The sequence below is a fragment of the Petromyzon marinus genome, chromosome 2, assembly GCF_048934315.1.
Source record: "Petromyzon marinus isolate PM22_M1 ecotype Great Lakes invasive population chromosome 2, UKy_Petmar_22M1.pri1.0, whole genome shotgun sequence".
Lineage (NCBI taxonomy): Eukaryota > Metazoa > Chordata > Hyperoartia > Petromyzontiformes > Petromyzontidae > Petromyzon > Petromyzon marinus.
Window position 1 is genome coordinate 20399573 of NC_133668.1, and position 26119 is coordinate 20425691.

At 43.7% G+C, this 26119-nt stretch overlaps 1 protein-coding gene across 1 annotated transcript in view; it reads left to right on the plus strand.

Moving 5' to 3' along the window:
• NPSR1 (neuropeptide S receptor 1) overlaps positions 1 to 26119 on the plus strand; it is a 49269-nt gene that overhangs the window by 1908 nt on the left and 21242 nt on the right. The window contains exons 2-5 of the mRNA XM_032959675.2: positions 2084 to 2219; positions 8204 to 8307; positions 15056 to 15149; positions 24976 to 25180. Coding sequence (XP_032815566.2) covers positions 2084 to 2219; positions 8204 to 8307; positions 15056 to 15149; positions 24976 to 25180 — 539 coding nt within the window. The remainder of the gene's footprint in view (positions 1 to 2083; positions 2220 to 8203; positions 8308 to 15055; positions 15150 to 24975; positions 25181 to 26119) is intronic.

Below are 26119 nucleotides of genomic sequence, written 5' to 3' on the forward strand. Positions count from 1 at the left end.
GAAAGGAATCGGACGGCCGTTATCCTCTCAAAATTCGAAACACGCTGGTGGCAGATTGGACCACAAACCGCGATCCCTAGAAGTGGACAGGGCTAATGGAGAGCTGCAGTAAAACAAAAGAGGCTGCAGAGAGAGAAAAGTTGAGCTGCAGATCGACAGGGGGAGATGGAATGGGAAAAGCAGAGCTCTGGAGGGGAAACGGAGATGCCGAGTAAAAACTGTATGCACGGAGGGAAAACGTAGCGGCAGAGCTGCAGGGAAAATCGGAAGTAAAAATCCTTTTATTTTACAATATATTTATGTTATACAAACTAGTTGTGTATACTCTTTGGTTCTATTCGGTAAAGTCACGTAGGTAAAAAAATAAAACAAAAATCACGACGTTTCGGCCACAACACAAGTAGCCTTCTTCAGGTGAAGGAACAGAACTGTCGGGACGACTGTGGCTGTTATGTCGGCTGTCTATATGACTTCGGTATACTGTCTACTGCAGTATTTGTAAATTGTCTAGATGCTGTTGAGTAGTAGGCTGTCTTTATGAATGTATGTATATATGAAGGTCGTGTAAGATGACTAAGGTTTATGAGTCTTGGTTAGACAGAACAGAACTGTCGGAACGACTGTTCCTTCACCTGAAGAAGGCTACTTGTGTTGTGGCCGAAACGTCGTGATTTTTGTTGTTTTATTTTTTTACCTACGTGACTTTACCGAATAGAACCAAAGAGTATGGATCCTTGCAGTCACGAAAGCTTCAAATCTAGAATAAACTAGTTGTGGTTACTTGGTTTGTTGAGCAGAAAAGTAAATTAGTTTTTTTGTTACTTGAATAACATAGACCCATTTGGCAAATGTGCCGTTTGGGTTTTTAGAAAACATCGTCTCGTATAAACCATATATCTTTTTGCAGGTTAATCAAGTAACGAGTCAATTGCCTTGCTTCCCGTGCATTAGAGCCGTGGGGCTTATTACTCCAAAAAATCCGCAGCGCACTGCGTTGGTGCCAATTTTCTTTTTGCGCATCATATCAGAATCAAAATCTTCGTTTTGACTGGAGGAATCCGATGAGATTCGAAGACCGTTTTCACAGATGTCCAGGATGGGCGGGTCAGCGAGTTACAGGAGCAGGACTAACCTCAGGTGCACTGTGGATCACATGATCCACGATGTGGTCCGCCTATACAGTATCAACTCGGATTTTTGGATTCCTACTGCACAGTTGATCAGTTCAACTCGTACAACAATTTTACAGCAGAGCTTGTGGGAAAGTGCACACCTTACCGTGTAAAGAATAGAAAGGCCGCTTTAAAATGTAAAAAGTCCCGTGAACAATGTCTTCTGTGGGCTGTTCTCTGACATACGAGGCTCGCTTATGTATGTTGAACTTCTTTCGCACTGCACGTAGCCAATCGTGCTAATTATAGATGCGGGCATTATATTTTAAAATTGAGTCTTCATTTCAACATGCAGACAGCACCGATGGAATACATTGGAGGGAGGGAGGGGGGAACTATGATTGATTACATTATAAGGCGTAATTTTATTGCATATGTGCCTATAATCAAGGTCAAGTAATGTACTATTATCCACTTGTGAACAGATTGTGCTAATTTCATCAACCATCTTCAGTCCTTCCCAAGTCATTATCTCTCAGTAATCCAGGGTAAAATACCACTGAGCACTTGCAAATGACCCGATTTCATCGCTGTACTTCGCCGTTGTTTACAAACCACGTGTCATAACAGATAGTACTTGTTTACGTAACATAACAACTATGAAGTATAACAGGAGAATTGAAAGTAGTAATTATTTCTAATTACTATATAAGAAAACGCCCTTCCAATATGTATGTTGAACTTCTTTTTCATCATACGCAGCCAACCGTACTAATCGGTGGTGCAAAATTCTGTGTTGTAACATCTTAAATGTCTAAAATGTATAACATTACTTGTTGTGGAACTGGCTCCCACCACAGATATTAAAAATACGAATAACCATGGAATGAAGGCTGCTAGTGGAGATAGCCATGGCCCGTTGCCCACTAGAACAGAATTGTTCTGACATCTGACGTGCACGTTCCTTGCAGACAGAGCAGCTTATCACGCTGTGGGTCCTCTTTGTGCTCGTGATGTGCGGGAATGTTGTGGTGCTCCTTCTCGCCATACCTGCTCGTCAAGCAAAGCCACGGATGACCTTCTTTGCCATAAACCTGGCAATCACTGGTAGGACTTTCCCGCAACAGCACAGTTACTGATACAGCCCGAGGGGCGTTGGGGTGGGTGGAGGTTGTTTCATAAGAAAAAGGGGACCAGATCCTCCTGTTCACCATCAGTGATCCCTGCGACAGAGACCCTAGGCATTTGGTGTTGGATATCTCTTGCATAAAGGTTGTTTTTAATAATAACTCAAGGCATGCGTTACCATAAATAGTTCATCTTACGATCTCTCCAATATCAGCCAAGTCAGCACAGGAGTGGTTCACTCTAGGCTCTACTGTGTATGACAAATATGAATGTGGGAATCTAAAATCTGAGTTTCGTGCACTAACTAAAATATATCACATACTAGCGAGAAGTACACGGCGTTGTCCGTGGGAAAAATATATTTCAAAACTTATCTTAAAAACATAACATATACATTCACAAATACGAAGCTATTGTGAAAGCCCAGCGTGCTGTTTGTCTGTCCATTTGTCCGTCAACAAAATTATAAGAGGTTTGCAGAAGTCCAAAAAGTTATAGAAAGTGGGGGGTAAATAGTTGATCTAAAAGGTTTCCGAAAATTGTCGACCCACCCCCCCTCAAAAATATTTTTTACCCCCGCGTAGGCATATATACCTATACACCCAACATAAAATAGTGTGAGTAGTATGTAGTGACTATAGTAGTATCTGACTCTGCAGTAGTATCTGGCTCTACAGTAGTATCTACTGACTCTATAGTAGTGTTGTGCAGTAGAACCACGCGGAGACGAGGAATACTATAAGGGCTGTTGCCATTTATTAAATCACTGTCACACTCGACATCTTACGCTCACACCAGTGTAGGTGTACTCTATCTCGGTCCTTTAGCCCGGACACTGAATACTATTTGGGTCCTACCCTCGGCTAACCCTTGGCTCTCCCACTCGTCTGCCCGGAGCGGGGATTCAGCCAACACCGCTCCGCGATGGGGAGGGAGAGAACCCCTGCAGCCGATCCTTACCCTGGCTCCCCATGATGACCAAGCCTTCGTCACAGGGTCCCCCTTAAGAACTCCTTGGGCGGCTCCTCCCCCCAGCTTGGACCCGCCCCTGTTTCCGAAAGTGCTCTCCGAAGCCCCCTACGCAACCCGAAACGTTACGTCATCCTTGACTGTCAACCCGCTCGCACCTTCTTCTGTTCGCCCCCTCATTGGTTACTCACAATACTTCTCTACAGTAGTATCTACTGACTCTATAGTAGTATCTACTGACTGTACAGTATTATCTATTGAGCCCAGTGGTAGCTACTGACTGTATAGTAGTATCTACTGACTGTAGCAGTAACTAATGACCGTAGTAGTATCTACTGACCCTAAAGTAGTATCTACCAACTCTATAGTAGTAACTACTAAATGTATAGTAGTACCTGCTGACTCTATAGTAGTATCTACTGACTATAGTAGTAACTACTGACTCCATAGTAGTATCTGCTGACTCTATAGTAGCATCTGCAGACTCTAGAGCAGTATCTACTGACTCTATAGTCATATCTACCGACTCTGCAGCAATATATTCTGACTATAGTGGTATCTACTGACTGTAGTATTATCTACTGACTATAGTAGTATCTACCGACCCCTACGGTAGTATCTACTGACTCTATAGAAGCATCTACTGACTCAATAGCATCTACCGACTCAATAGTAGTAACTACTGATGGTAGTAGTATCCACTGACTATTGTAGTAACTACTAACTATACAGTAGTATCTACTGACTCTATAGTAGTATCTACTGACTGTAGTAGTATCTACTAACTGGATAGTAGTGTAGTGGTTCACATCAGTTTTTGTGACTGCAGGAATCCATACTCTTTGGTTCTTTCGGTAAAGTCACTTAGGTAGAAAATAATGGATCACGACGTTTCGATCGCAACACAAGCGATCATCATCAGGTGAGACAATTACAGCAGGAAAACTGCTGAAGCAGGCAAGAGAGCTACTGTGACAAGAGGTTATATAGGTCTGAGCTGGGAGCAACCCAAGGGTACGTGGGCAGGGCTAGAGATGGAAGAGAGAGGGGGGCGAGGCAGCAAGATCGGTGGCAGCCAGAGAGCTCGCCAAGGGAAGAGAGATGGGGGGGTTGGGGGTGGGGCAGAGCAAGATCGGTGGGGGCCGGAGAGCTCGCCAGGGGGAGAGAGAGGGGGGAGTTGCGGGTGGGGCAGAGCAAGATCGGTGGGGGCCGGAGAGCTCACCAGGGGAGAGAGAGGGGGGAGTTGCGGGTGGGGCAGAGCAAGATTGGTGGGGGCCGGAGAGCTCGCCAGGGGGAGAGAGAGGGGGGTTGGGGGTGGGGCAGAGCAAGATCGGTGGTGGCCGGAGAGTTCACCAGGGGGAGAGAGAGGGAGGGGGTTGGAGGTGGGGCAGATCAAGATCGGCGGCAGGGGGGAGAGAGAGGGGGGATGGGGTTTGGGCAGAATTAAGAGAGGGGAAGCAAGGGGGGAGAGAGAGGGGTCGGGCATAGATAATTGGTGGTAGGAGGAAGTTGTGTCTGCGGCAGCAGTTACATTGGGGAAACAAAACGACATGTCTCAGACCGTGTTCGCAAACACAAAGCAGATTTGAAACACAGCAGAACCAATACCTCTGCCGTGGCTGATCACTGTTTTAACGCGGTGGGCTCACACGACATTGTTTTTTTCCGAGACCAAGGTACTCTGCAAACCTTCGGGCTATCTTCAAAGATTTGTCCATGAAGCCATCCAGATGTATAAACACAGACACAATTTCAACCGAGAAGATGGATACAAGCTGAGCAATCATTGGAAGGACGTTATTAACCTCTTGTCACGGCAGCTCTCTCGCCTGCTTCAGCAGTTTTCCTGCTGTAATTGTCTCTCCTGATGACAATCGCTTGTGTTGTGATCGAAACGTCGTGATCTATTATTTTCTACCTACGTGACTTTACCAAAAGAACCAAAGAGTATAGGCAGAGACTTCTTAGAAGAAACAAGTTTATTTAACAATAAAGCCCTAACCACGAAGGGATATATCTGCCCCTTCACCAGCTACCCTAGGGAGGTATCTCCTCCGGGCTAGCTAACCCTAACTCACACGGGGTAGCTATCTCGGACCGGACCCCGGCTCGGGTCCGGGTCTTGTAGTCGGGCAGGTCTTCTCCAGGTGATGGCTTTGGTCTTGATTCTTGCAACAGCCAGCTGGACCCGTCCAGGGCTCCGGCTTATATTGCCCGTGGCGGGGCTTACTCTGCCCCTGGCCACGCCCCCCTTCTCGAGCCTTCGAGAGGGACCTGGTCCTGGTCCCGAGGTGCCCCAGCCCCTTCTTTGGGGCCCCTGGACCGGTACCTCCGGTCACCAGGCCTCCGCGTTCACATGGAGTGCCATGACCCCTGTGTACCCCTGCACCATCCCTAGTGCAGGGGTACACAGGGGGCAGGGGTGCTGGACCTTCCCGCTGACTTCCAAGGTTGAAGATGCTTCCAAGTTCCGACGGCTGCTACCGGTGCATCAGTTCACTGCTGCAGGAGAAGATTGGACGGATTTTCATCGTCGATTCGAGGCCGCCTACATCTCAGTGGGATGGACATCCCGGGAGGCGCTTCAAGCTCTTCCCATGCCCCTCGAGCTCACCTACACCGAGATGGCCACTATTTTTGATCCCCCATCTAATGTTCAAAGAAGATTCAGGCTGCGGCGACAGGGTGAGAGCAAGATGCCGCTGGCCTATCGCAGTGCCCTCCTCGCCTTGGGGCACACGACTTTCCCTCGCATGGACAGAGTCGCCTTGGATTCCCTCGCCTTGGAATGGCTTCTCTCCTTGGCTCAGGAGTTGGGGTTCACCCTCGCGGTAGCAGAGGGAGATGACCTGACTCCTCTGCAGGTGGCCCGTGGCATCCAAGCACACCTCAACCTTAAAGACTGGCCGGCGGTGGTGGCCAGGGCAACGGAGTCAGCCGTGGACGAGCAGGCATGTGCCTCCTTTGCCCGGGGAACGGAGGAAAGAAGCGCTGGCCTGTGCCCATCAGCACGGGATTGGCGCCTCAGGCTGAGCCAGCTCTATAGTCGTATCCACCGACTCTACAATAGTATATATCAACTATATAATAGTATCTAGTAAGTAAACAAAGTGCCATGGTGAGGCCTAGTCCCCTAGATTGCCCAGCCGGCTGAGGTGGCACCTTGGCAGGCTGGGGCTGGGCTGCTATACCCCCCACCCCAACGCCCGCTCTACAGTAGCAGTAACTACAAACTATACAGTAGTATCCACCTACTCTACAGTTGTATAAACAGACACTATAAAAGTATATATCGACTCTATAATACTAATTTCACAGAGTATAGTGGTGAGGCCTAGTCCCGTGCAAAGCCCCCGGCCTCATCTAGATTGCCCAGCCGGCCGAGGTGGCACCTTGGCAGGCTGGGGCTGGGCTACTGCCCCCCCCCCGCCCTCGCCATCCCCCCGCCCACTCTACAATATTATCTAAGGACTATAATAGTAGTATCTACCGATCCTATAGTAGTAAATGCACACATTGGGGAGAAGAGGACATCACACTGTGAAGAATTGACCTTAGCGTTGTGTATTTTGTGTTGTTGCATTTTTTTTACGCGAATGAGAATTCCCCCCCACCGATCGTGTGTGTGCGTTGCTAGGGCAACCACCACAATGGAGCCGGCTTGCTCGCGCACGTGTGCTCTGGCGCCACGATGTGCTTATTAAAGGGAATAAATTGGTAATTTAACTACTTTAAAGTTGACAGATGTGAAATACGAATAGCGCTTTTTCGTCCCAGGGCATACGGCGTGGTATCCGTGTACTCTTTTGATATGGAAACCCCACAGTTTGTCAGTTAAAAACGTCTCAAGGTGCCCGCGCAGACAGACATGCAGACGCACACGCACAAACACAGACAGACAAAAATGTACTTATATAGGTAAGATTGATCTTAGGCCAGCTTCCTATGGTAGGGGTCAGTCTCGTAATAGTGTAGTGTCAACGCTGGAGAGTTGACCCATTAACTTCCGGGATGTCCCGGAACGCCACCAACCTAAAAAAACAAAGAATAATTCCTGCAGTCACGAAAGCTCCAAATTCAAGTTTCAACCACCTCTTCGGGGAGGTATGAGGTATGTGTCTTTGTGTTCTCTAACTGGTGTGTTTACCTTCGTGTTCTTGACATAGGTTTATGTCTCTGTGTGTTGTCTCTGCCTGTGTTTGTGCCTTGGGTTTCCGAGTGTGTGCCGTTTGCTCTGCTGCCTCCGCGCCGCCCCTTGCTGCATGCTTCGTGCTAATTTGTGTCCCATTGTCTCGCCGATCATGTTTGGTTTCTTCCTTGGCCCTCGTGCCGCGTTCGAATTTGTTGCCCCGTTACAGAGATGATGCTTCACTGTGTGCCTGTCTCTCTCCATGTGTCTCTGTGCTAACTCGTTCTGCTTGGATGCCTATATATGTGTATGCGGTCTGTATATTTTTTAGATTTTAAATTTCACACTTAACTTACAATTTAGCAATCTTTGAAATAACGTAATCAACCTGACCTTGCGTTAACTGTGTTTTGACCGACCGTCTGTGTTGCGTTATATGGTTTCCAAATCTTGCTAAAACCTGTTTGATTTAGTGTGCTCCCACGTTTCTCTCTCTCTCTGTATCCCCTGTTGTATCTGTGTCTGTATATATATCTACAGTTATGTGTCTCCTCTCTCTCGTAAATTTAGCTCTTCTGTACCTGATGATGATTGCTTGTGTTGCAATCGAAACGTCGTACACTATTATGTTATTTTATTATTTCTACGTGTCTTATTTTATTTTATTATTATTTTATTCTCATTCTACGTTACTTTACCGAAAGAACCAAAGAAGATGAATCCTTGCGGTCACAAAAGCTTTAAATCGAAATCATTCTCATAATGTTTAGTGTTTCATAATTTGCTGTTCATTGCTTGGTTTTTCAACGTTAAAATATTGCTGTATTTGAATTGAATGTGTGTCCACTTTCTGAGTATTTTACAGATCTCCTAACAGGATTAGTGACCATCCTTACAGATATCATCTGGAGATATACTGGAGAGTTTCTTGCCAATGAGGCCATGTGTCGGATTGTGCGATATCTGCAGGTAAGCCTCATTCCCTTGGTAATTAAATATCACCACGATGTACCCAGGAAAGTACTGTATGTCTTAAAGCGGTGTGCCCACTGAAGATGAAACAAGACACAGTTGCAGTGCTGCTTGAGTAGTCAATCTTCAGCTGTGACATGTTCTTTCAGAGTGTTCCCATGTACAGGTTTTAAGGTGCTGCTCTCCTAGAAAAAATAAATCTGGGCAAGTAGCCTTTTAGAATATGCAATGATGTTCTGTCAACAACTCGTCAGTTCTGCAACATTTTTATTAACTTGTCAACCTGTCCAAACATTTTCAATGAGGTTGATTGGCTAAGATAATTCAACTACATTGGAATCCATAGTGGTCGTTTCATAGCTAAACACCTTTTATTTACTTATACAGTAAAGTGGCACTGAACCTTAAGACTCTTTTTTTCAGGAGGGTCCTGCATTCGGTTGTCTGACAAATTCCATTATTGATTGTTTGGCATGTGGCAGGAAACCTTCGTACCCAAAAAACAACACCACAATGTATGCTATACCATTGTGTTAATATCTTGAGGACATTGATCACATTAGTTTACATGAAGAGCAAAGGAGATGAAGGAAGAGGAACAGGGAGGGGAGAGGAGATATTCACCTGCAATTATAAACTAAACGACAAACTATTTTTATTTCACCAGGTAACGCCCACTGAGCTATATAGCTCTTTTTCAGAGCGAACTGGTCACAAATGAAAGCTCAACGAAGTGGCTTATCACGTGACATTTCATAGCAACAAAATACTCTAAATGCATGTTTATGAATGTGAAGGGGGAAACCGGAGGACCCGGAGAAAAATCCACGTAACCACGGGGAGAACGTACAAGCTCCAAATATACAGGCTTCAGGGTCAGGATCGAATCCAAGACCTTGTGCATACCAATTGAGGGAATTAATATCTATGCTACCGTGGCACCTAGAAAAGTCAGAGGAGACCAGCCACTTGTCTCGTCAATCTCAACATCAGCTGGTCAAACTGCCATGCCCATCCCATCCTGTCAGCAAAGTGAGATAACTTTGAATATTAATTTAATGAGAACTTCTGCTTACATCTTGCAGCTGTTGCCCCTCCATGTGGCCTATCGATCACTTTGTGGGAATTCAGCCAGGTTACTCATTCTCTCCTATTAAATTTAGTCCAATTAATGTAATCTAGAATGACGCATTGCCTATAAAAAATGATCACAGAAGCTTAAAAATACGGCAATAACCACGGTTATATAATAGAGCAAGCTATTGAGAAATAGGACGAAAAAAAACCTGCACCATAATTGGTGAACAGCATGTAATCTTAGATTTTGAAAGGAAGTTGAACTCTTAGTTAATTTTTTTTATGATTGCTTTATGTTGTCTCATATTCACATGAAAAAAAGCCTTTCCAGTAAATATTACAGTATAAATTATTCATGGGAAGATAATTCTCATTAAAAGCCTTTTCAATTCATGAGAAGATAATTATCATTAAAAGCCTTTTCAATTACCAATCTGAGTATTCATAATTTGTCAAAGATGTGATTACGCTAAATGAGTAATACGTTGATGCACTTATCCGTTTGGTTTTTCATGGTACGTGGAAACACATTAATTCTCTCTATTATTTGAGCAGCTCACTTAATTGTTCAGAATGTAAAACCAAGTTTAATATTTTTGTCTACATCCTGCTCCCTCCAACTTACTGAGCAGTAGACATTGCAGTAACAATGATTTGTTCAACCAGAGAAACGTCAATTCAGTCTCAATATTCTTGTTCGATGCAAATGGAAACCAGAGTATCTAGAAAGCTGCATTTTTACAAGGTAAAAATAAATTATGTGCGGATAGGTGAGCAACCTTCTTGCTGTACTGCCTATTGCAGGCATCTCAATGCTTCTGTGGATGGCTCCTGATTCAAATGGCGCCGTCCCGGCTGTCCCATACATTGAGCATGTGCCACCACACTCACAATTGACAAAACACTGTTTTGAAGGCCACAGCACTATTCCGCGCTAAGGAGCAATGGGGACACTGATTTCTGCACACAAGCAGTGTACCACTGAGGCTGCACCGACTGCACGCAGCTTCTGATCTGGCTCGAACCAGTACCAGTTGGGAGCCATTGAGGACAGACGCGTGCATCTGCACCATGTGTGTTGATGGACCTAGTCAGACGCTTCTTGTGTAAGGGTTTCGAGTTGAAGTTTGAGGAAAAATGGAACCTATTTAGATGCCGACACCCAGGTCCAATGGCAAACTATATTTAAAGCAATTAACGTGCAGCCACAAAACTGGACATAAGCTCTAGATTTGAAGCTTTCGTGACTGCAAGGATCCATACTCTTTGGTTCTATTCGGTAAAATCACGTAGGTAAAAAATAAAACGACAAAAATCACGACGTTTCGGCCACAACACAAGCGGCCTTCATCAGGTGAAGGGACCAGACTGTCTCGAGGACAGCGCTGGAGTGAAACACAGCCAAGCTCAGACCGCGACCTTTAAGCTGTGTGAGAGTAATTAAGGTGCCTTGACAAAGGAATTAGCATAAAAAATTGCATTTTAATAGGCGGCCTTAGCATGATGAAAAGTAGGGAGGGGGTCGACCTGTACAGGCTGGCAAGGGGGCACGGCAGCGTCCACATGCTGGTGGTGTGAAAAGGGGATTTTAAGCTGCGAAAGTTTGGGGTACCACTACTTGAAAAATATACTGTACCATTGAAAAATTAGTTTAATGTTTGGTTCGATTTAGAACATCTTTCCAATGGTTGCTTAATTTGAAACCATCTTTTCGGTTGAAATTGTGTCTGTGTTTGTAGATCTGAATTGCCTCGTGAACAAATGTCTGATAAAAAAACTCGTGGGTTTGCAAAGAACCTTGGTATCGGAGAAAATTATATCGTGATCACCCACAGCGTTGTAACAGTGATCAGCTACGGCAGAAGAATTCGTTCTGCCGTATTTCAAATCTAATTTGTGCTCGCGAATTCGGTCAGAGACATGTCGCTTCGTCTCCCCGATATAGCAATCACCGCAGGTACAACTCAATTTGTAAACCCCGGGGTACTGTAAGTCAGGAATGACATCCTTCACGGATGGGATCAGATCACGAATTTTGTGTACTGTATTGAACCGGGCCTGGATCGTGTGTTTGTTTAGAATTTTGGAAATCTTTTTAGTAACGCCTGCTATATATGGTAGTGTGATGGTTTTGACCGGAGTATCAAGTGGTTGTTTCTGTATAGAGGGAGAAACAGCTTGGCGGATGGTACGGTCAGAGTATCCATTCCTTTTGAGGGCCAGGTGTACATGTTTTAATTCACTGGTCAGGTGGTGTTGGTCCGAAATGCAATGAGCCCTATGGTATAAAGTTTTGATGAGAGAATTCTTCTGAGCTGGGTGGTGGTGGGAATCAGGCTTTAAGTAGGAATCCGTGTGGGTGGGTTTCCTGTAGACAGAATGCCCCAACGAGCCATCAGGTCTCCTCTCAAACAGAACATCCAAGAATGGTAGCCTGCCATCCTTCTCCACTTCCATGGTGAATTTGATGGCGGGATGTCTGGAATTGATGTGGTGTAGGAAAAGGTTCAGAGCTGGGAGGCCATGTGGCCAAATGACGAAAGTGTCATCCACATATCTCTTCCACAGGGAAGGTCTGAGGGTGGAAGTCTGGATGGCGTCCGATTCAAATTTCTCCATGAAAACATTGGCTATCACTGGTGACAAGGGGGAACCCATGGGAGTACCCTCATTTTGCTTGTAGAAGGAACCATTCCAAGTAAAGTAGGTGTTGGTGAGGCAGTGCCTGACCAGAGTAGGTACCTCGGGTTTAGTCCATGTACCAAATTTTCAATTATATCAATGGTATCAGGTACCGTGACCTTGGTGAACAAGGAGACCACATCGAAGCTGACAAGGATATCCTCAGGGGACAGTACAACGTCCTTGACCATAGAAACCAATTGGGCCGAGTTAAGTACTGCTGAGGAGGTCTTGCCAGTGAAAGGTAGCAAGGTATCCGACAGAAAACGTGCCAGCTTATAGGTAGGGGAGTTGATCGTGGATACGATGGGTCGTAGTGGAGTGCCTTCCTTATGAATATTTGGAAGACCATAGAATCTAGGTGGTCTTGCAGCAGAAGGTTTTAGGGAGGGATGTTTAGTTGGTTCGATTAGGGAGGTCGAACTTGTGATGATCTTGTTGGTTTTCATAGTTATATACCGATAGATGATATCATTTCTCAGGTCGATGTAGCTCTCAAAGGTATAGGACACATCCAAGCAGACGTCGCGAGAGCTGAAATAGCTACTATTCTTAAGAATGCTAAAAAAACCCGTTAGCAACATCAGCAAGGATGAACGCTCTGAACTCGCGAAATTAAAAGAGAGACATGATATAGTCATCCTCTCAGCCGACAAGGGCAATGCCACTGTAATTATGGATAAAAACTCATACAACAATAAAATTCAGGACTTACTCAATCATGGTAGTTACTCAAAAATAAAAAAATGACCCTACTAATAGCCTAACTATAAAAACCAACAAGATCATCCCTCGCTAAAACCTTCTGCTGCAAGACCACCTAGATTCTATGGTCTTCCAAAGATGCATAAGGAAGGCACTCCACTACGACCCATCGTATCCACGATCAACTCCCCTACCTATAAGCTGGCACGTTTTCTGTCGGATACCTTGCTACCTTTCACTGACAAGACCTCCTCAGCAGTACTTAACTCGGCCCAATTGGTTTCTATGGTCAAGGATGTTGTACTGTCCCCTGAGGATATCCTTGTCAGCTTCGATGTGGTCTCCTTGTTCACCAAGGTCCCGGTACCTGATACCATTGATATAATTGAAAATTTGGTACAACATGGACTAAACCCCGAGGTACCTACTCTGGTCAGGCACTGCCTCACCAACACCTACTTTACTTGGAATGGTTCCTTCTACAAGAAAAATGAGGGTACTCCCATGGGTTCCCCCTTGTCACCAGTGATAGCCAATGTTTTCATGGAAAAATTTGAATCGGACGCCATCCAGACTTCCACCCTCAGACCTTCCCTGTGGAAGAGATATGTGGATGACACTTTCGTCATTTGGCCACATGGCCTCCCAGCTCTGAACCTTTTCCTACACCACATCAATTCCAGACATCCCGCCATCAAATTCACCATGGAAGTGGAGAAGGATGGCAGGCTACCATTCTTGGATGTTCTGTTTGAGAGGAGATCTGATGGCTCGTTGGGGCATTCTGTCTACAGGAAACCCACCCACACGGATTCCTACTTGAAGCCTGATTCCCACCACCACCCAGCTCAGAAGAATTCTCTCATCAAAACTTTATACCATAGGGCTCATTGCATTTCGGACCAACACCACCTGACCAGTGAATTAAAACATGTACACCTGGCCCTCAAAAGGAATGGATACTCTGACCGTACCATCCGCCAAGCTGTTTCTCCCTCCATACAGAAACAACCACTTGATACTCCGGTCAAAACCATCACACTATCATATATAGCAGGCGTTACTAAAAAGATTTCCAAAATTCTAAACAAACACAAGATCCAGGTCCGGTTCAATACAGTACACAAAATTCGTGATCTGATCCCATCCGTGAAGGATGTCATTCCTGACTTACAGTACCCCGGGGTTTACAAATTGAGTTGTACCTGCGGTGATTGCTATATCGGGGAGACGAAGCGACCTGTCTCTGACCGAATTCGCGAGCACAAATCAGATTTGAAACACGGCAGAACGAATTCTTCTGCCGTAGCTGATCACTGTTACAACGCTGTGGGTGATCACGATATAATTTTCTCCGATACCAAGGTTCTTTGCAAACCCACGGGTTTTTTTTATCAGAGATTTGTTCACGAGGCAATTCAGATCTACAAACACAGACACAATTTCAACCGAGAAGATGGTTTCAAATTAAGCAACCATTGGAAAGATGTTCTAAATCGAACCAAACATTAAACTAATTTTTCAATGGTACAGTATATTTTTCAAGTAGTGGTACCCCAAACTTTCGCAGCTTAAAATCCCCTTTTCTCACCACCAGCATGTGGACGCTGCCGTGCAACCTCACCAGCCTGCACAGGTCGACCCCCTCCCTACCTTTCATCATGCTAAGTCCGCCTATTAAAATGCAATTTTTTATGCTAATCCCTTTGTCAAGGCACCTTAATTACTCTCACACAGCTTAAAGGTCGCGGTCTGAGCTTGGCTGTGTTTCACTCCAGCGCTGTCCTCGAGACAGTCTGGTCCCTTCACCTGATGAAGGCCGCTTGTGTTGTGGCTGAAACGTCGTGATTTTTGTTGTTTTATTTTTTACCTACGTGACTTTACCGAATAGAACCAAAGAGTATGGACATAAGCTCTACAGTTCTGGAGCGCAACATTTCCATATATGGACTGGTTTCTTTTTCCACCTTAACCGAAGCTACCGACTCATTAATTTCTCCAAGATTATAAGAATTCATTACATGTATGGTTTTCCAAAACTGCAAAGGATTGTTATGATGGGTTTATCTCATCATTATTCATGTAATTACTGGGAAGGACCCACTCAGCAGATGATTGACCTGATTTAACACGTGGTATATATTATTTTTTTCACGCTAAATTACAGTCATTTATTCAAGTAGACTTGCAAATACTGGGATTGACTCATCCTTTGGCTGAATGGCTTTGCTTAACACATTCCCCACATTTTCCCACAGTGACGGTTTTTCTTCTTTCCCAGGTGGTACTTTTGTACGCTTCCACATATGTGTTGGTATCTTTGAGCATAGACCGTTACCTGGCCATCGTGCATCCCATGAAATTTTCAAGAACAGGTAACATTTCCACCACTGAAATACATTCATGTCGTGAGGGTGAAGTGGCGATTTAGCTCACTGTGCTATGAAGTTGGTAACCTCAGTTTAATTCTAGGTCATGGCTAAAATAATTGGATAGTGATATCTGAAGTGATATTGGGCCCTGCTTCACCAACATGCACTGACCAACTAAGATTTGAACTAACAACCTTCTGATTGCAGATCTAGCGAGATTATGTTTATACATTTTTCACAATTTTTAAGTTGTCTTTTAGGTTTCATATCTGAAGATTTTTATATAAGAGTTGAATATATAATTAACGAGTCTTTTGCCCGTCCAAGGACGGGTGTATTGCAGTAAATCTGAAACTTGCAAGCGAAAAGCAGACTGCGATGTGATATTCATTGAATCAATTCGTGTGCAATTTGTAAGGCCACGGTGACACAGACTTATTTCATGTAAAGGTTATTAACCCTTGTTCATCATGACGTCCTTTTTACTTCTATGTCTCAATAGCGTTACGGAGATCGCGTGACTTGAGGGTTCTGCCTTTGTAGTGAGGGTTGAGTTGATGCTGAGGAGGGGGGAGGAGGCGCCTCGCCCCCCCATGTGGAGTGACGTCACCCGCTAATTATTATTAATGGCGGGGGGATGTCCATTTGGAGGACGTCACAAAATGTCGTGGTTTTTGTTTTTATTTTATTTGTATTACTGAAAGAACCAGAATAAGTCTACATTATAGACTGCCAGTACGCTCACTCAGGTTAAGAACAAGGCTACAGTCTACATTATAGACTGCCAGTGTGCTCACTCAGTTTAATAACCATTGCTACAGTCTACATCATAGACTGCCAATACCCTCACCAGCTTAAAAACCAGGCTAAAGTCTACATTATAGACTGCCAGTACACTCACCGAGATTAAGAACCAGGCTACAGTCTACATTATAGACTGCCAGTACACTCACTCCGATTAAGAACCAGGCTACAGTCTGCATCAGTGGTTTTTAGTTTTTTAAATTATATTTATTATTTATATTGTATTTGTATTGTTTTATTCACTTCATATTATTGTTTTCTATCTACATGACTTTACCGAAAGAACCCAAGAATAGGACGTCACCTGTTCATGATTATTAATTAGGGGGGCTGTTCGATATGGAGTGATGTCACCTTATGATTATTAATTAGGGGGGGGTCCATGTGGAGGACGTAACCTGTTCATGATTAAATTTTGATTTAAAGCTTTCGTGACTGCAGTAATTCATATTCTTAGCTCTTTCGGTAAAGTCACGTTGAAGGGAAACAATAAAATAATAAAATATATATTAATGAGTGGGGCTGGTCGACGTGGAGTGACGTCACGCATGGAACACAGACATTCTTGGCTCATTATAGTAATATCTATTTGGTAATTTTTTACATACTAAGGGAACATGAATGATTCTTTCCACTGGGCCGTGACATTCAGTGATTTTTTTTTATACAGTTACACGGAGACTGCATATGCACCCATACAAGTCAAATGTTAACTGTCATACACACTCATTTGGAATGGAATATTCGTAGAAAAAAGGTAAATTATCTGCAATCCTTAAACGATGCTTCTTCTCCCAGACTTCATATTTATAATCTTTAAACTGTTCCCAATAATGCACGGGTATATTTCAGATAATAGATTAGCATTGCTAGTACATCATAAAATATACATTTGTATCGACATTTTAACATTCAAAGGTAATGGATGTTTATTTGGGCAACTGAGATAGTAAGCGAGGCAATATTGTACGTGAAATATAGACTACTAGTAGGAAGTATCCGGCGTTGCCTGGGCGAAAAAGACACGCACACACACATCGACTTACAGTAGACACACACACAGACATCGACCCACACACAAACACATCAACTTACACACAAACATATGGACTCACACAGAGACATCCGCTTTAGATACACACACATGGAGTTACACACAAATATGGACTAACACGCACACATATGGACTCACACACACATACACATCGACGTACACACACATTGACTGACACACATAGACACACACACAGTGACTTACACACTCACATGGAACCATGCACACACATCGAATAACACACATCGACTCACACACGCACACATAGACTCACACACACATTGCCCTACACATACATACACATATGGACTCACACACACACAGACATAGATTTTAGATACACACACATGGACTTACAACAACAACCACCATTCGCCATTAAGTGGCGGTGACGTCACCACGACGCTTGTGCCAGGCCATGTGCACCTTGAGGCCACGTGAAGTGTCGAACGCCCGCTGGCAGGAGGTCACGGGGCAGACCCAGGTGCCACGGGTTGACTGACTGAGATGACTGAGACAACTAGCTGATGTACCACCTGTGCCCCCTACTGTGCCAAAATAACACAACAACAACCGCCATTCGCCACTAAGTGGCGGTGACGTCACCACGACGCTTGTGCCAGGCCATGTGCACATTGAGGCCACGTGGAGTGTCGAACGCCCGCTGGCAGGAGGTCATAGGGCAGACCCAGGTGCCACGGGTCGACTGACTGAGATGACTGGCTGATGCACCACCTGTGCCCCCTACTGTGACAACCTAACACACCCACATATGGACACACACATACACATCGACGTACACACACACATCGACTGACACACATAGACACACACACAGTGACTTACACACTCACATGGAACCATGCACACATATCGACTAACACACACACATCGACTAACACACACAAGGCGACTGACACACACACATAGACTGACACGCACAGTTGGACTGACACGCACACATCGACGTACACACAGACATCTGGCGTTGCGCAGGTAAAAAAGACAAACATATCGACTTACACACACATGGACCTAAACGCACACACATTTGGACTCAATCACACACATTGACTCACTCAGCAATCCCCGATAATGCCACAGCTAGAGCAATTTTCTGTCTCTGGCGAGCCTTAGCGGGGAGCAGTTTGAAAACAAAGGTCTTCCCAGATTTGTAGTCTCAATGTCTTCTAAGATTTTCGTGTGGGCTTATATTTGTGCATTCATCAGCTTTGGTTAATTTTCCTCAATAAATTTAAGAAGCTGTAAAGCATAATAGCATATTTAACGTAGGATCTCTTGAGCAAGGGCATGGAGGTTGTCCCCGTGGGGCGTTGGTAGTCCCATAGACGCGAGGTCTTTTCCACCAATGGAGTGCAGTTTGTCCTGAAGGAGGATGAGAGCCTGTTTGAAGATGACATCAGAAAAGTTGACGTCGAGGTTTGGATTTTGTCATTGAGCTCCGTGAAGGATGTCCTCACTCATGCCCTCTTTATATTTTTGCCAGAGTCCCATGGGGTTAGATGGGCTGCAAACTTGAAGATTTATGCAGAAGAGCATTGTCAGTTAGAAAGGGGACTGACCAACAGAAGCTTCTGTCATAGCTTTATGAAGATGATGATCATGTGCAAGAATTGCACGAAGATTGCAAGCTTCCCTCTATGTTTGACAGACAACTCCTTCCACTGTATAGAGGTCTTTGAAAGATTTGTGCCCTTTGGCAACATGGAGAAACATTGAGAGAAAGTAGCACTGCTGATTGTTGGGATGAATTGTGTAGACTCGTCCTAAGGCATCCGATTCACCATCAGCAGCACGACGCTTCACATTTTTTAGCAGTCCATGTATAGTAGGAGGGAACTTAATGGTAGAGCAGGTTGGCAGCAAATGGGTCACTTGGGCACAAAACAAAGAACGCCATCAGGGTGGCATCTTGTGGAGCCAGGGCTTGTTGTTGGAAATTTCCTTTGGTGACGTAGATGCGTTGACCATTTTGGAGGTGAAGTGCCAAATGGACGACTGTGGGCGAACGGAAATGGATGGGGAAGCCAAGAATTCAGCAAATGGGCTCATTGTTGCTGATGTATGTTGCTTGGAAAAAAAAGTTTGAGCTCATGCACACTTTGCGCCTCTATTTTGTGAGGCAAAGACAGCGATGTAAGAGCCTTTGTTGATGTATTGGCAAACAAATTTGATGGCTTTTTTTAGAATAGCAGAATTTAACGCATTAAAGTGCTCCTGGAAGATATTGCACAGAAGAGGGCAGTAGTGAATGATCCAGCGGTTGTGGACCTTAATTAGCGAGTTAGTAGCAGGTCTGAGCGTTGTTTGAATTCCACCATGCTCAGTATTTCTGTGATGACATTGAGGATAGCCATCATGGGCCGACTGAGTGTCTTTCAAGTAGTTCTGTGGATACCTCTTGGTACAGCTGTAATCTTGCATACATGGCGCATTTGCATAGAACTGGCCACATGGACCATGGACCATTTGGTTGCAGACCACATAGAAAAAGGGCAGGGTCTTGATGGGGGTGAGGTAGCACAGCACTGATAAATGTGTCAATGTGACTTGCATGAATTGTTTCCCTCATCCATAACGAAATGTGAGCATGAGGAAGACAACGTTTTTGCCACCCAATAGTGTGCAAGTTACTGCTTGTCTATCCAAAGACGCCACCTTCATTGGTCGTAATAGGCAAGATGAGGTCATAAACTTTGAGTTTTAAGACCCTCGCTAAGATGTCATGTCTGTCTGGTGGCTTTTGGTTTGGATAAAGGTAAACCTGGATCTCCTTTCATTTGGGATTGAAAGTGAAGGTGATGAGATGGGGAATGGCATATTGGCTGATGTACGTCATGGCATCCTGAGTCTTCTCATGCATATATCTTGGTGGAGCTGTGAAGAATGAAGGCAAAACAAGTAATCTGCCCACATTGTGAGCGTTTGCATCTCCTTCGGCATTGATGGCATTCCAGAGATGAGCATACTGTTCACACGCAGGCGGTTTTGATTCAGTTGAATGTAAAGAATGCGCTCACTCTCAATGTTGGCATACTCATCGACAACATACTGGTGAAAGAGGTTGGCGCACCATAATATGCGGTTTCCTCCTCTGTCTATGATCACGAAGGAATATAAGTTTTTTTAGAGGAGACAGTTTTGTGAGGATGTCTTTGTCCTGCAGATTTGTAATTGGAGGAATCTTGACGTGGTACCCATCTTGGCCTTGCGACAGGAAAATGTGTTAATGTAGGGCATCGTATGCTTTGTTAGTGTCAGGAAATCGATCGATGATGTTTTCTTGGTATGGAAGAACAATGTCTCTCTCTCAATGTCCCTCACCCACCGTAAGAAAGCAAGGTCAACAATATTTGAACCTCCCTGCGTGCTCCCTGCTTTGGTGGAAAGTAAAGGTGCGATAAGGCAAAATTTAAACGAGTGATGTTCCCACAAATGTAACATATTAGTCAGCATCGCAATACTACGTATCAGTAAAACGTGTGACGTGAGCAATCGAAACAATAGAAATGCATTGAAGAAATTAGCTGAAATAAGTGCACATCAAAGAGCAGCAGTACGCACAGGTAAGTTGAGAAGCAGACTACAGTCTAAATTATAGACTGCCAGTACGCTGACTCAATGACATAAGCATTGCTACAGTCAAAATAAAAAGCTGGCAATACGGTCAGCAGCTGAAAAAGCAGGATACAGTCGACATGAAAGGCTGGCAGTAGACTGAATGTGGCAAAGAAGCAGGCAACAGATTATAGACTGGCATACACTCCTAATTGGCAAAAGCTAAATTAGCAGTGTAGATAATAGTGGCAGTGCACTGACGTTAAGTAATGAGCAGGCAGCAGGTCACAGCACAGACTGGCAGTACACCGTCTCAGCGTCATAAAAACACAGCTAAAAAAGGAAAAATTTAGCAACCTAATAATGAAAATGTAGTTTTGTGCACACAAACATTATTGTAATATCTGCCAACTTATTTGTTTCATAATAGTAAAAAATGAACCTGAGTTCTTATCTGCACACAAACATTATTATTGTAATATTTGCCAACTTATTTGTTTCATAATAGTAAAAAATGAACCTGAGTTCTTATCTGCACACAAACATTATTATTGTAATATTTGCCAACTTATTTGTTTAATAATAGTAAACAATGAACCTGAGTTATTAGTGAAAGATTAAATAAAATGTTACTTTACATTGCCGTGGTGAGGCCTAGTCCCATGCAGAGCCCGCGGCCTCATCTAGATTTTGCCAGGCTGGGCCACTACCCCCCCCCCCCCCCCGCGCTACAAATTTACTATTTAATCACTATAATTTTAGTATCTACCGACCCTATAATAGTAAGTACACATATTGAGGTGGAGGGGGAGAGAAGAGGACGTGACACTTTGATGAATTTACCTCAGCGTTGCGTGTAAATTTTTTGCATTTTGAACGCGAATGAGAAATTTCCCCCACCCTCTGGCGTCTGTGCGTTTCCAGGGGCAACTCGTGTCAGCGTTTCGCGCATGCGCAGCAGAGAGCCGGGCGGCAAAGTAAATAAATAAATATAGATAAATCGCACCAAAACGCTATTTTAACCACTTTCAAGTTTAGGGATGGAAAAATGGAATAGCCTATTCCTACCGTGGGGCCCAGCAATTTTTTTTCGACGCGAACCCCACGGTCGGAGAGCCAAATCCCCCGCAAGCGAGCATACGCAGACAGACAGACAGACAAAAATGCCTTTTATAGGTTAGATAATACTTCGTCAGGAAGAGGGAGTGCAAATAAAATTTTAATGCAGTCGTTATATTCAAAACGCTTGAGAATTTCGAATAAGAATTTTAAAAAGGTAAGTACTATTATTCCTATTCTTAGTTCTTTCGGTAAAGTCACGTTGAAGGGAAACAACAAAATAATAAAATATATATAAATATATATATATATAAAAATGTATAAATATATATTCTTATTTGTAATAAAAATAATAAAATATATAAATATATAGATATATTTTATTATTTTGTTGTTTCCCTTCAACGTGACTTTACCGAAAGAACTAAGAATATGAATTACTGCAGTCACGAAAGCTTTCAATCAAAATTTACTATTATTCCTGTCATATCAATCGACAGAATTTTAAATCACACATTTGTTTATGAAATATAATTTTTTAGTATCAGTATTTTTATGTTACGATAACATTTATGATAATATAGATGGAAAAGTTTTTGGGTACAAAGATATTAAACAGCCATTTTTGAGCATGGAGGGATAATGAATCACGGAGTACCTACTAGATAGACCTCATTCAGCAAGCGTACAATAGCCAACGCGGCCTCCACGATTCATTATTCCTCTATGAAATTTTAGTTCTTTGTACCCAGAAAATGGCGTCATGCTTCCTTTCGCCATTGTCCTACTATGAACCATGAGTGACTGAATTTAACCATTTAGGATCTTTCATTTAACTACGGAGTTCCCTTATGGAAATGATTTTTTTTTAAACAGCTCACGATTCAGTATATCGTGTGCACGATTTAGTATTTGATGCGAAAAAAATTAATAGTTTTTTTATTCCATGAAAGAGCATTTTGCTTCTCCATGGGAGAATGGAGAAGTATACACTTTGTAAATTTTTTGAATGATTGTTATTAAACATTTTGATTCTAATGATTCTACTAGGGCTTTTCATTCTGTGGAATGAATATGTGATTATTGTAATTGTACTCTCCATTTTGCTTCATTCCACTACAAAGTTTCAAGTCTTTTTTATAGTTATAATTACTTTTAATATTTGATCATTTTAAGATAATTTCAATATAATATTCTGAACATCTGCAGTTTTAGTTAGACGATGAATATTTCAAGTGAATTTTATGCAACATTTCAGCTTTCCAACGCCTCCTTTTTAATACATGTTTTCTCCTACAACATCAGAGTGCAGCGCCACATTAAATACGCACTACAATGACAATAGTTTAAAGTGATTTGAAGCATGTTTTATTTTCAAAATGGAAATATGGTTTTAGGGGGGGGGGCAGAGCTTTGTGACGTCATATTTGAGGGGGGTCTGACTTTTGTGACGCCGTGTGACGAGGGGGGGAGGGGGGTTAAAAAAACGGCCAAAGTCGCGTGACGTCATTTATGGACGGCCCCTTAGCGATTTGTCGTATTATCTGGCTGTATAGTAAATGAAAATTTACAATTATTTTACAATGCAAATTAAACATTTGTGTTTTTATATTTATGTTTTTTTATTTAGGGCCCCTTTATAATATATGCTACAGGCACTAGCTTAATCCGCCACTGCTGCTTTTGATTTCATTAAATCACAAAACAGGTGAGCAAGAGGGTGATCTTTTTTTTTCTTATTTACTTGGATTTCACAATATAGTTACGCGTTTCCTTACTTTCTCATCAACCCAGCATATAAAAGTATTTTAAAATGAAAGCTTATTTATCATATGATAGAGTAAAACATTTCAGTCATTAATAAAACATATATACAATTCGGAGGCTATTTGTACTTATTTTTACACACCAAAAAAATCCTGAAAATACATTTGTGGGGAAAGTACATCATCATAGTTACTTAAACAGTTTTTTTAAGTGATGCTGTATTTAGGATTCAAGTTTTAAAATATCAGTGGCGATATATGTTATATCAATCTTGATTTGAAGCTTTATATGTTATAATCCATTTTTGTGTGAACGCATTACACCCTCTCACCAGATTCAGGGGCGGAGCCAGGATTTTGACTTTGGGGGGGGGGGGGTGCTGACTTCAATATTCTGAGAGATCTCAGTGTGTTTATGTTTTCCAATGGGCGCCACAAATGTACAAAACAAATTTTATTGGATTTGAACGCGGAGTTTATTAATAGGCCGGAGCCGCTGATGTGGCTAATAAGTTCGATAAGTTCGAAGGGCTGCCGCTCAAGCAGCCTGCAGGGCAGCACAAGGTGGCAGCATAAGGTGGCAGCCTGCAGGGCAGCACAAGGTGGCAGCCTGCAGGGCAGCACAAGGTGACAGCCTGCAGGGCAGCACAAGGTGGCAGCCTGCAGGGCAGCACGAGGTGGCAGCCTGCAGGGCAGCACAAGGTGGCAGCCTGCAGGGCATCATAAGGTGGCAGCCAGCAGGGCAGCACAAGGTGGCAGCCTGCAGGGCAGCACAAGGTGGCAGCCTGCAGGGCAGCATAATGTGGCAGCCTGCAGGGCAGCAGCACAAGGTGGCAGCACAAGGTGGCAGCCTGCAGAGCAGCACAAGGTGGCAGCCTGCAGCATTTTGCAGCAGCAGGATATCCGGTTATCCCGATTACCGATTTTCCCAAAATTTCAGGGGGGGCTAAGCCCCCCCCCCCCCCAGCCCCCCCTGTGGCTCCGCCCCTGACCAGATTTGTACATATCAAAGTCGCAGTAATTTCATGCTTGAGCATTGGACTTTGGTTACTCCATTAGTGTTACTTTGTCATTCGTGAAAAAGCTACATTCCGGTAGGGCTAGGAACAGTCTGTCTATAGGAAAACGACTGACGATTTCCAACAATAAAGAACTTAGTTTACCTATTAGGAAATTATGAGCTAATTTAACTGAGATTTCAACCCCGAGGCGTCTGATGCTGAGCAAGATTTACCAGAAGAGATAATGGCGGATCGGCGAGATTGGTGATGGAGAAAACCTGCCCAAAAGGAAAACTGCTGCAGGGAGCGGTTTAAGAGATCAGCTCACGTGCATAAATGCATCCCAATGCTGTATCGGTCATGGAGATATCAATCGCTTGGTTCACACACAGTTGTAGCACACCCATTGCCATCCCCATGATTCCCCAAACAAATTGTGATTGGCAGCACAAGTATGTTACGAAGAGCAGTAATTTGCATGATGGTACTCCACGAAAAAATCACTATGCGACATGACTGAATTCGAATTTTAAGTGCCGTCTCACGTTTACTTTTGCGGCGTGCAGACATGCGCTCTCGTCAGCTGGTAGCGGCTGCCTGGTGCCTCTCTTTGCTGTTTGCGTCGCCAACGATCGCCCTGTACACACTGAAGCTGCTGCCTAACGGGGAGCAGCAATGCTGGGTCGTGTGGGCAGACAAGGAGATCTTCTGGACGAGCTACATGACCACAGTGGCCTGCTTGGTGTTCTTCATTCCGCTCACTGTCATCTGGTCAGCCACACCGCATTCACATTGTACAAACGATATTTGACAGAAAAAAAAGGGGGAAAACCCCTATTATTATATTTTGTTGTACCGGCAAAGAGGTCTAATGATGTAGATGCTCACCCCGAGCCCTCGTTACTTTGATAGTGCATTGTCTTTGAGCTGTGTGACGCCTTTTGGCGTCATCTGGTCGAGCACGAATTGGGTCGAGGCTCAAAAGAAAGCCGTCCCTTGGTGTGGACCAATCAGTTTCAAGGACAATGCATCATATATTATCATAGTATGTTTTTTGTTTGCATTTGACTTGCATGTTTTGTGGTTAATGCAGACATGAATCCTCGTAAAAAGGTTTCAGTTTTGTTGCCAGAAAAAAGGGGAAAAACCCTATTATGATATTTATATTTTCCACAAATGAACAACACATAATCCTTCGACCAGAACACTCTCCATGCTCTAATTAAGCTGAGCAACGTAGGATACTGCTTAAAGCTATGCTAATGTTGTGTAGTAATTCCATATGCATTTATTAAGATTGGACACTATCCAGTCATGATAATACAGTAACTACATCTATGTACCTGTTGTACGGAATTGGGTAAACCCTTTCTCTCCTTCAATTTTGTATTTATTTTCCAAAAACAAATTATTCAAGCCCATGATAATCAGTCTGTTTTTGGGGTTTAAGAATCAGACTTCCATCCTCTGCTTCACGGTGATGGTGACTCAGATTACATTTCAGTACCTGTAGTAGAGTATATTTTAAGTGTTGTTTCAGGAGAAATCTGATAATCTGCGGTGACATGGGGGATGACCTACTCACGGATCCGGTAATTCACGGCAGACCGCAAAAAGACCCAATGGCAGTGCACCGCGGATTTAAGGACGAATTAGCCACAGAATTCTGTTACTCTCCGCGGGGAAAAAATGCGAATTACAGGAAAAGCA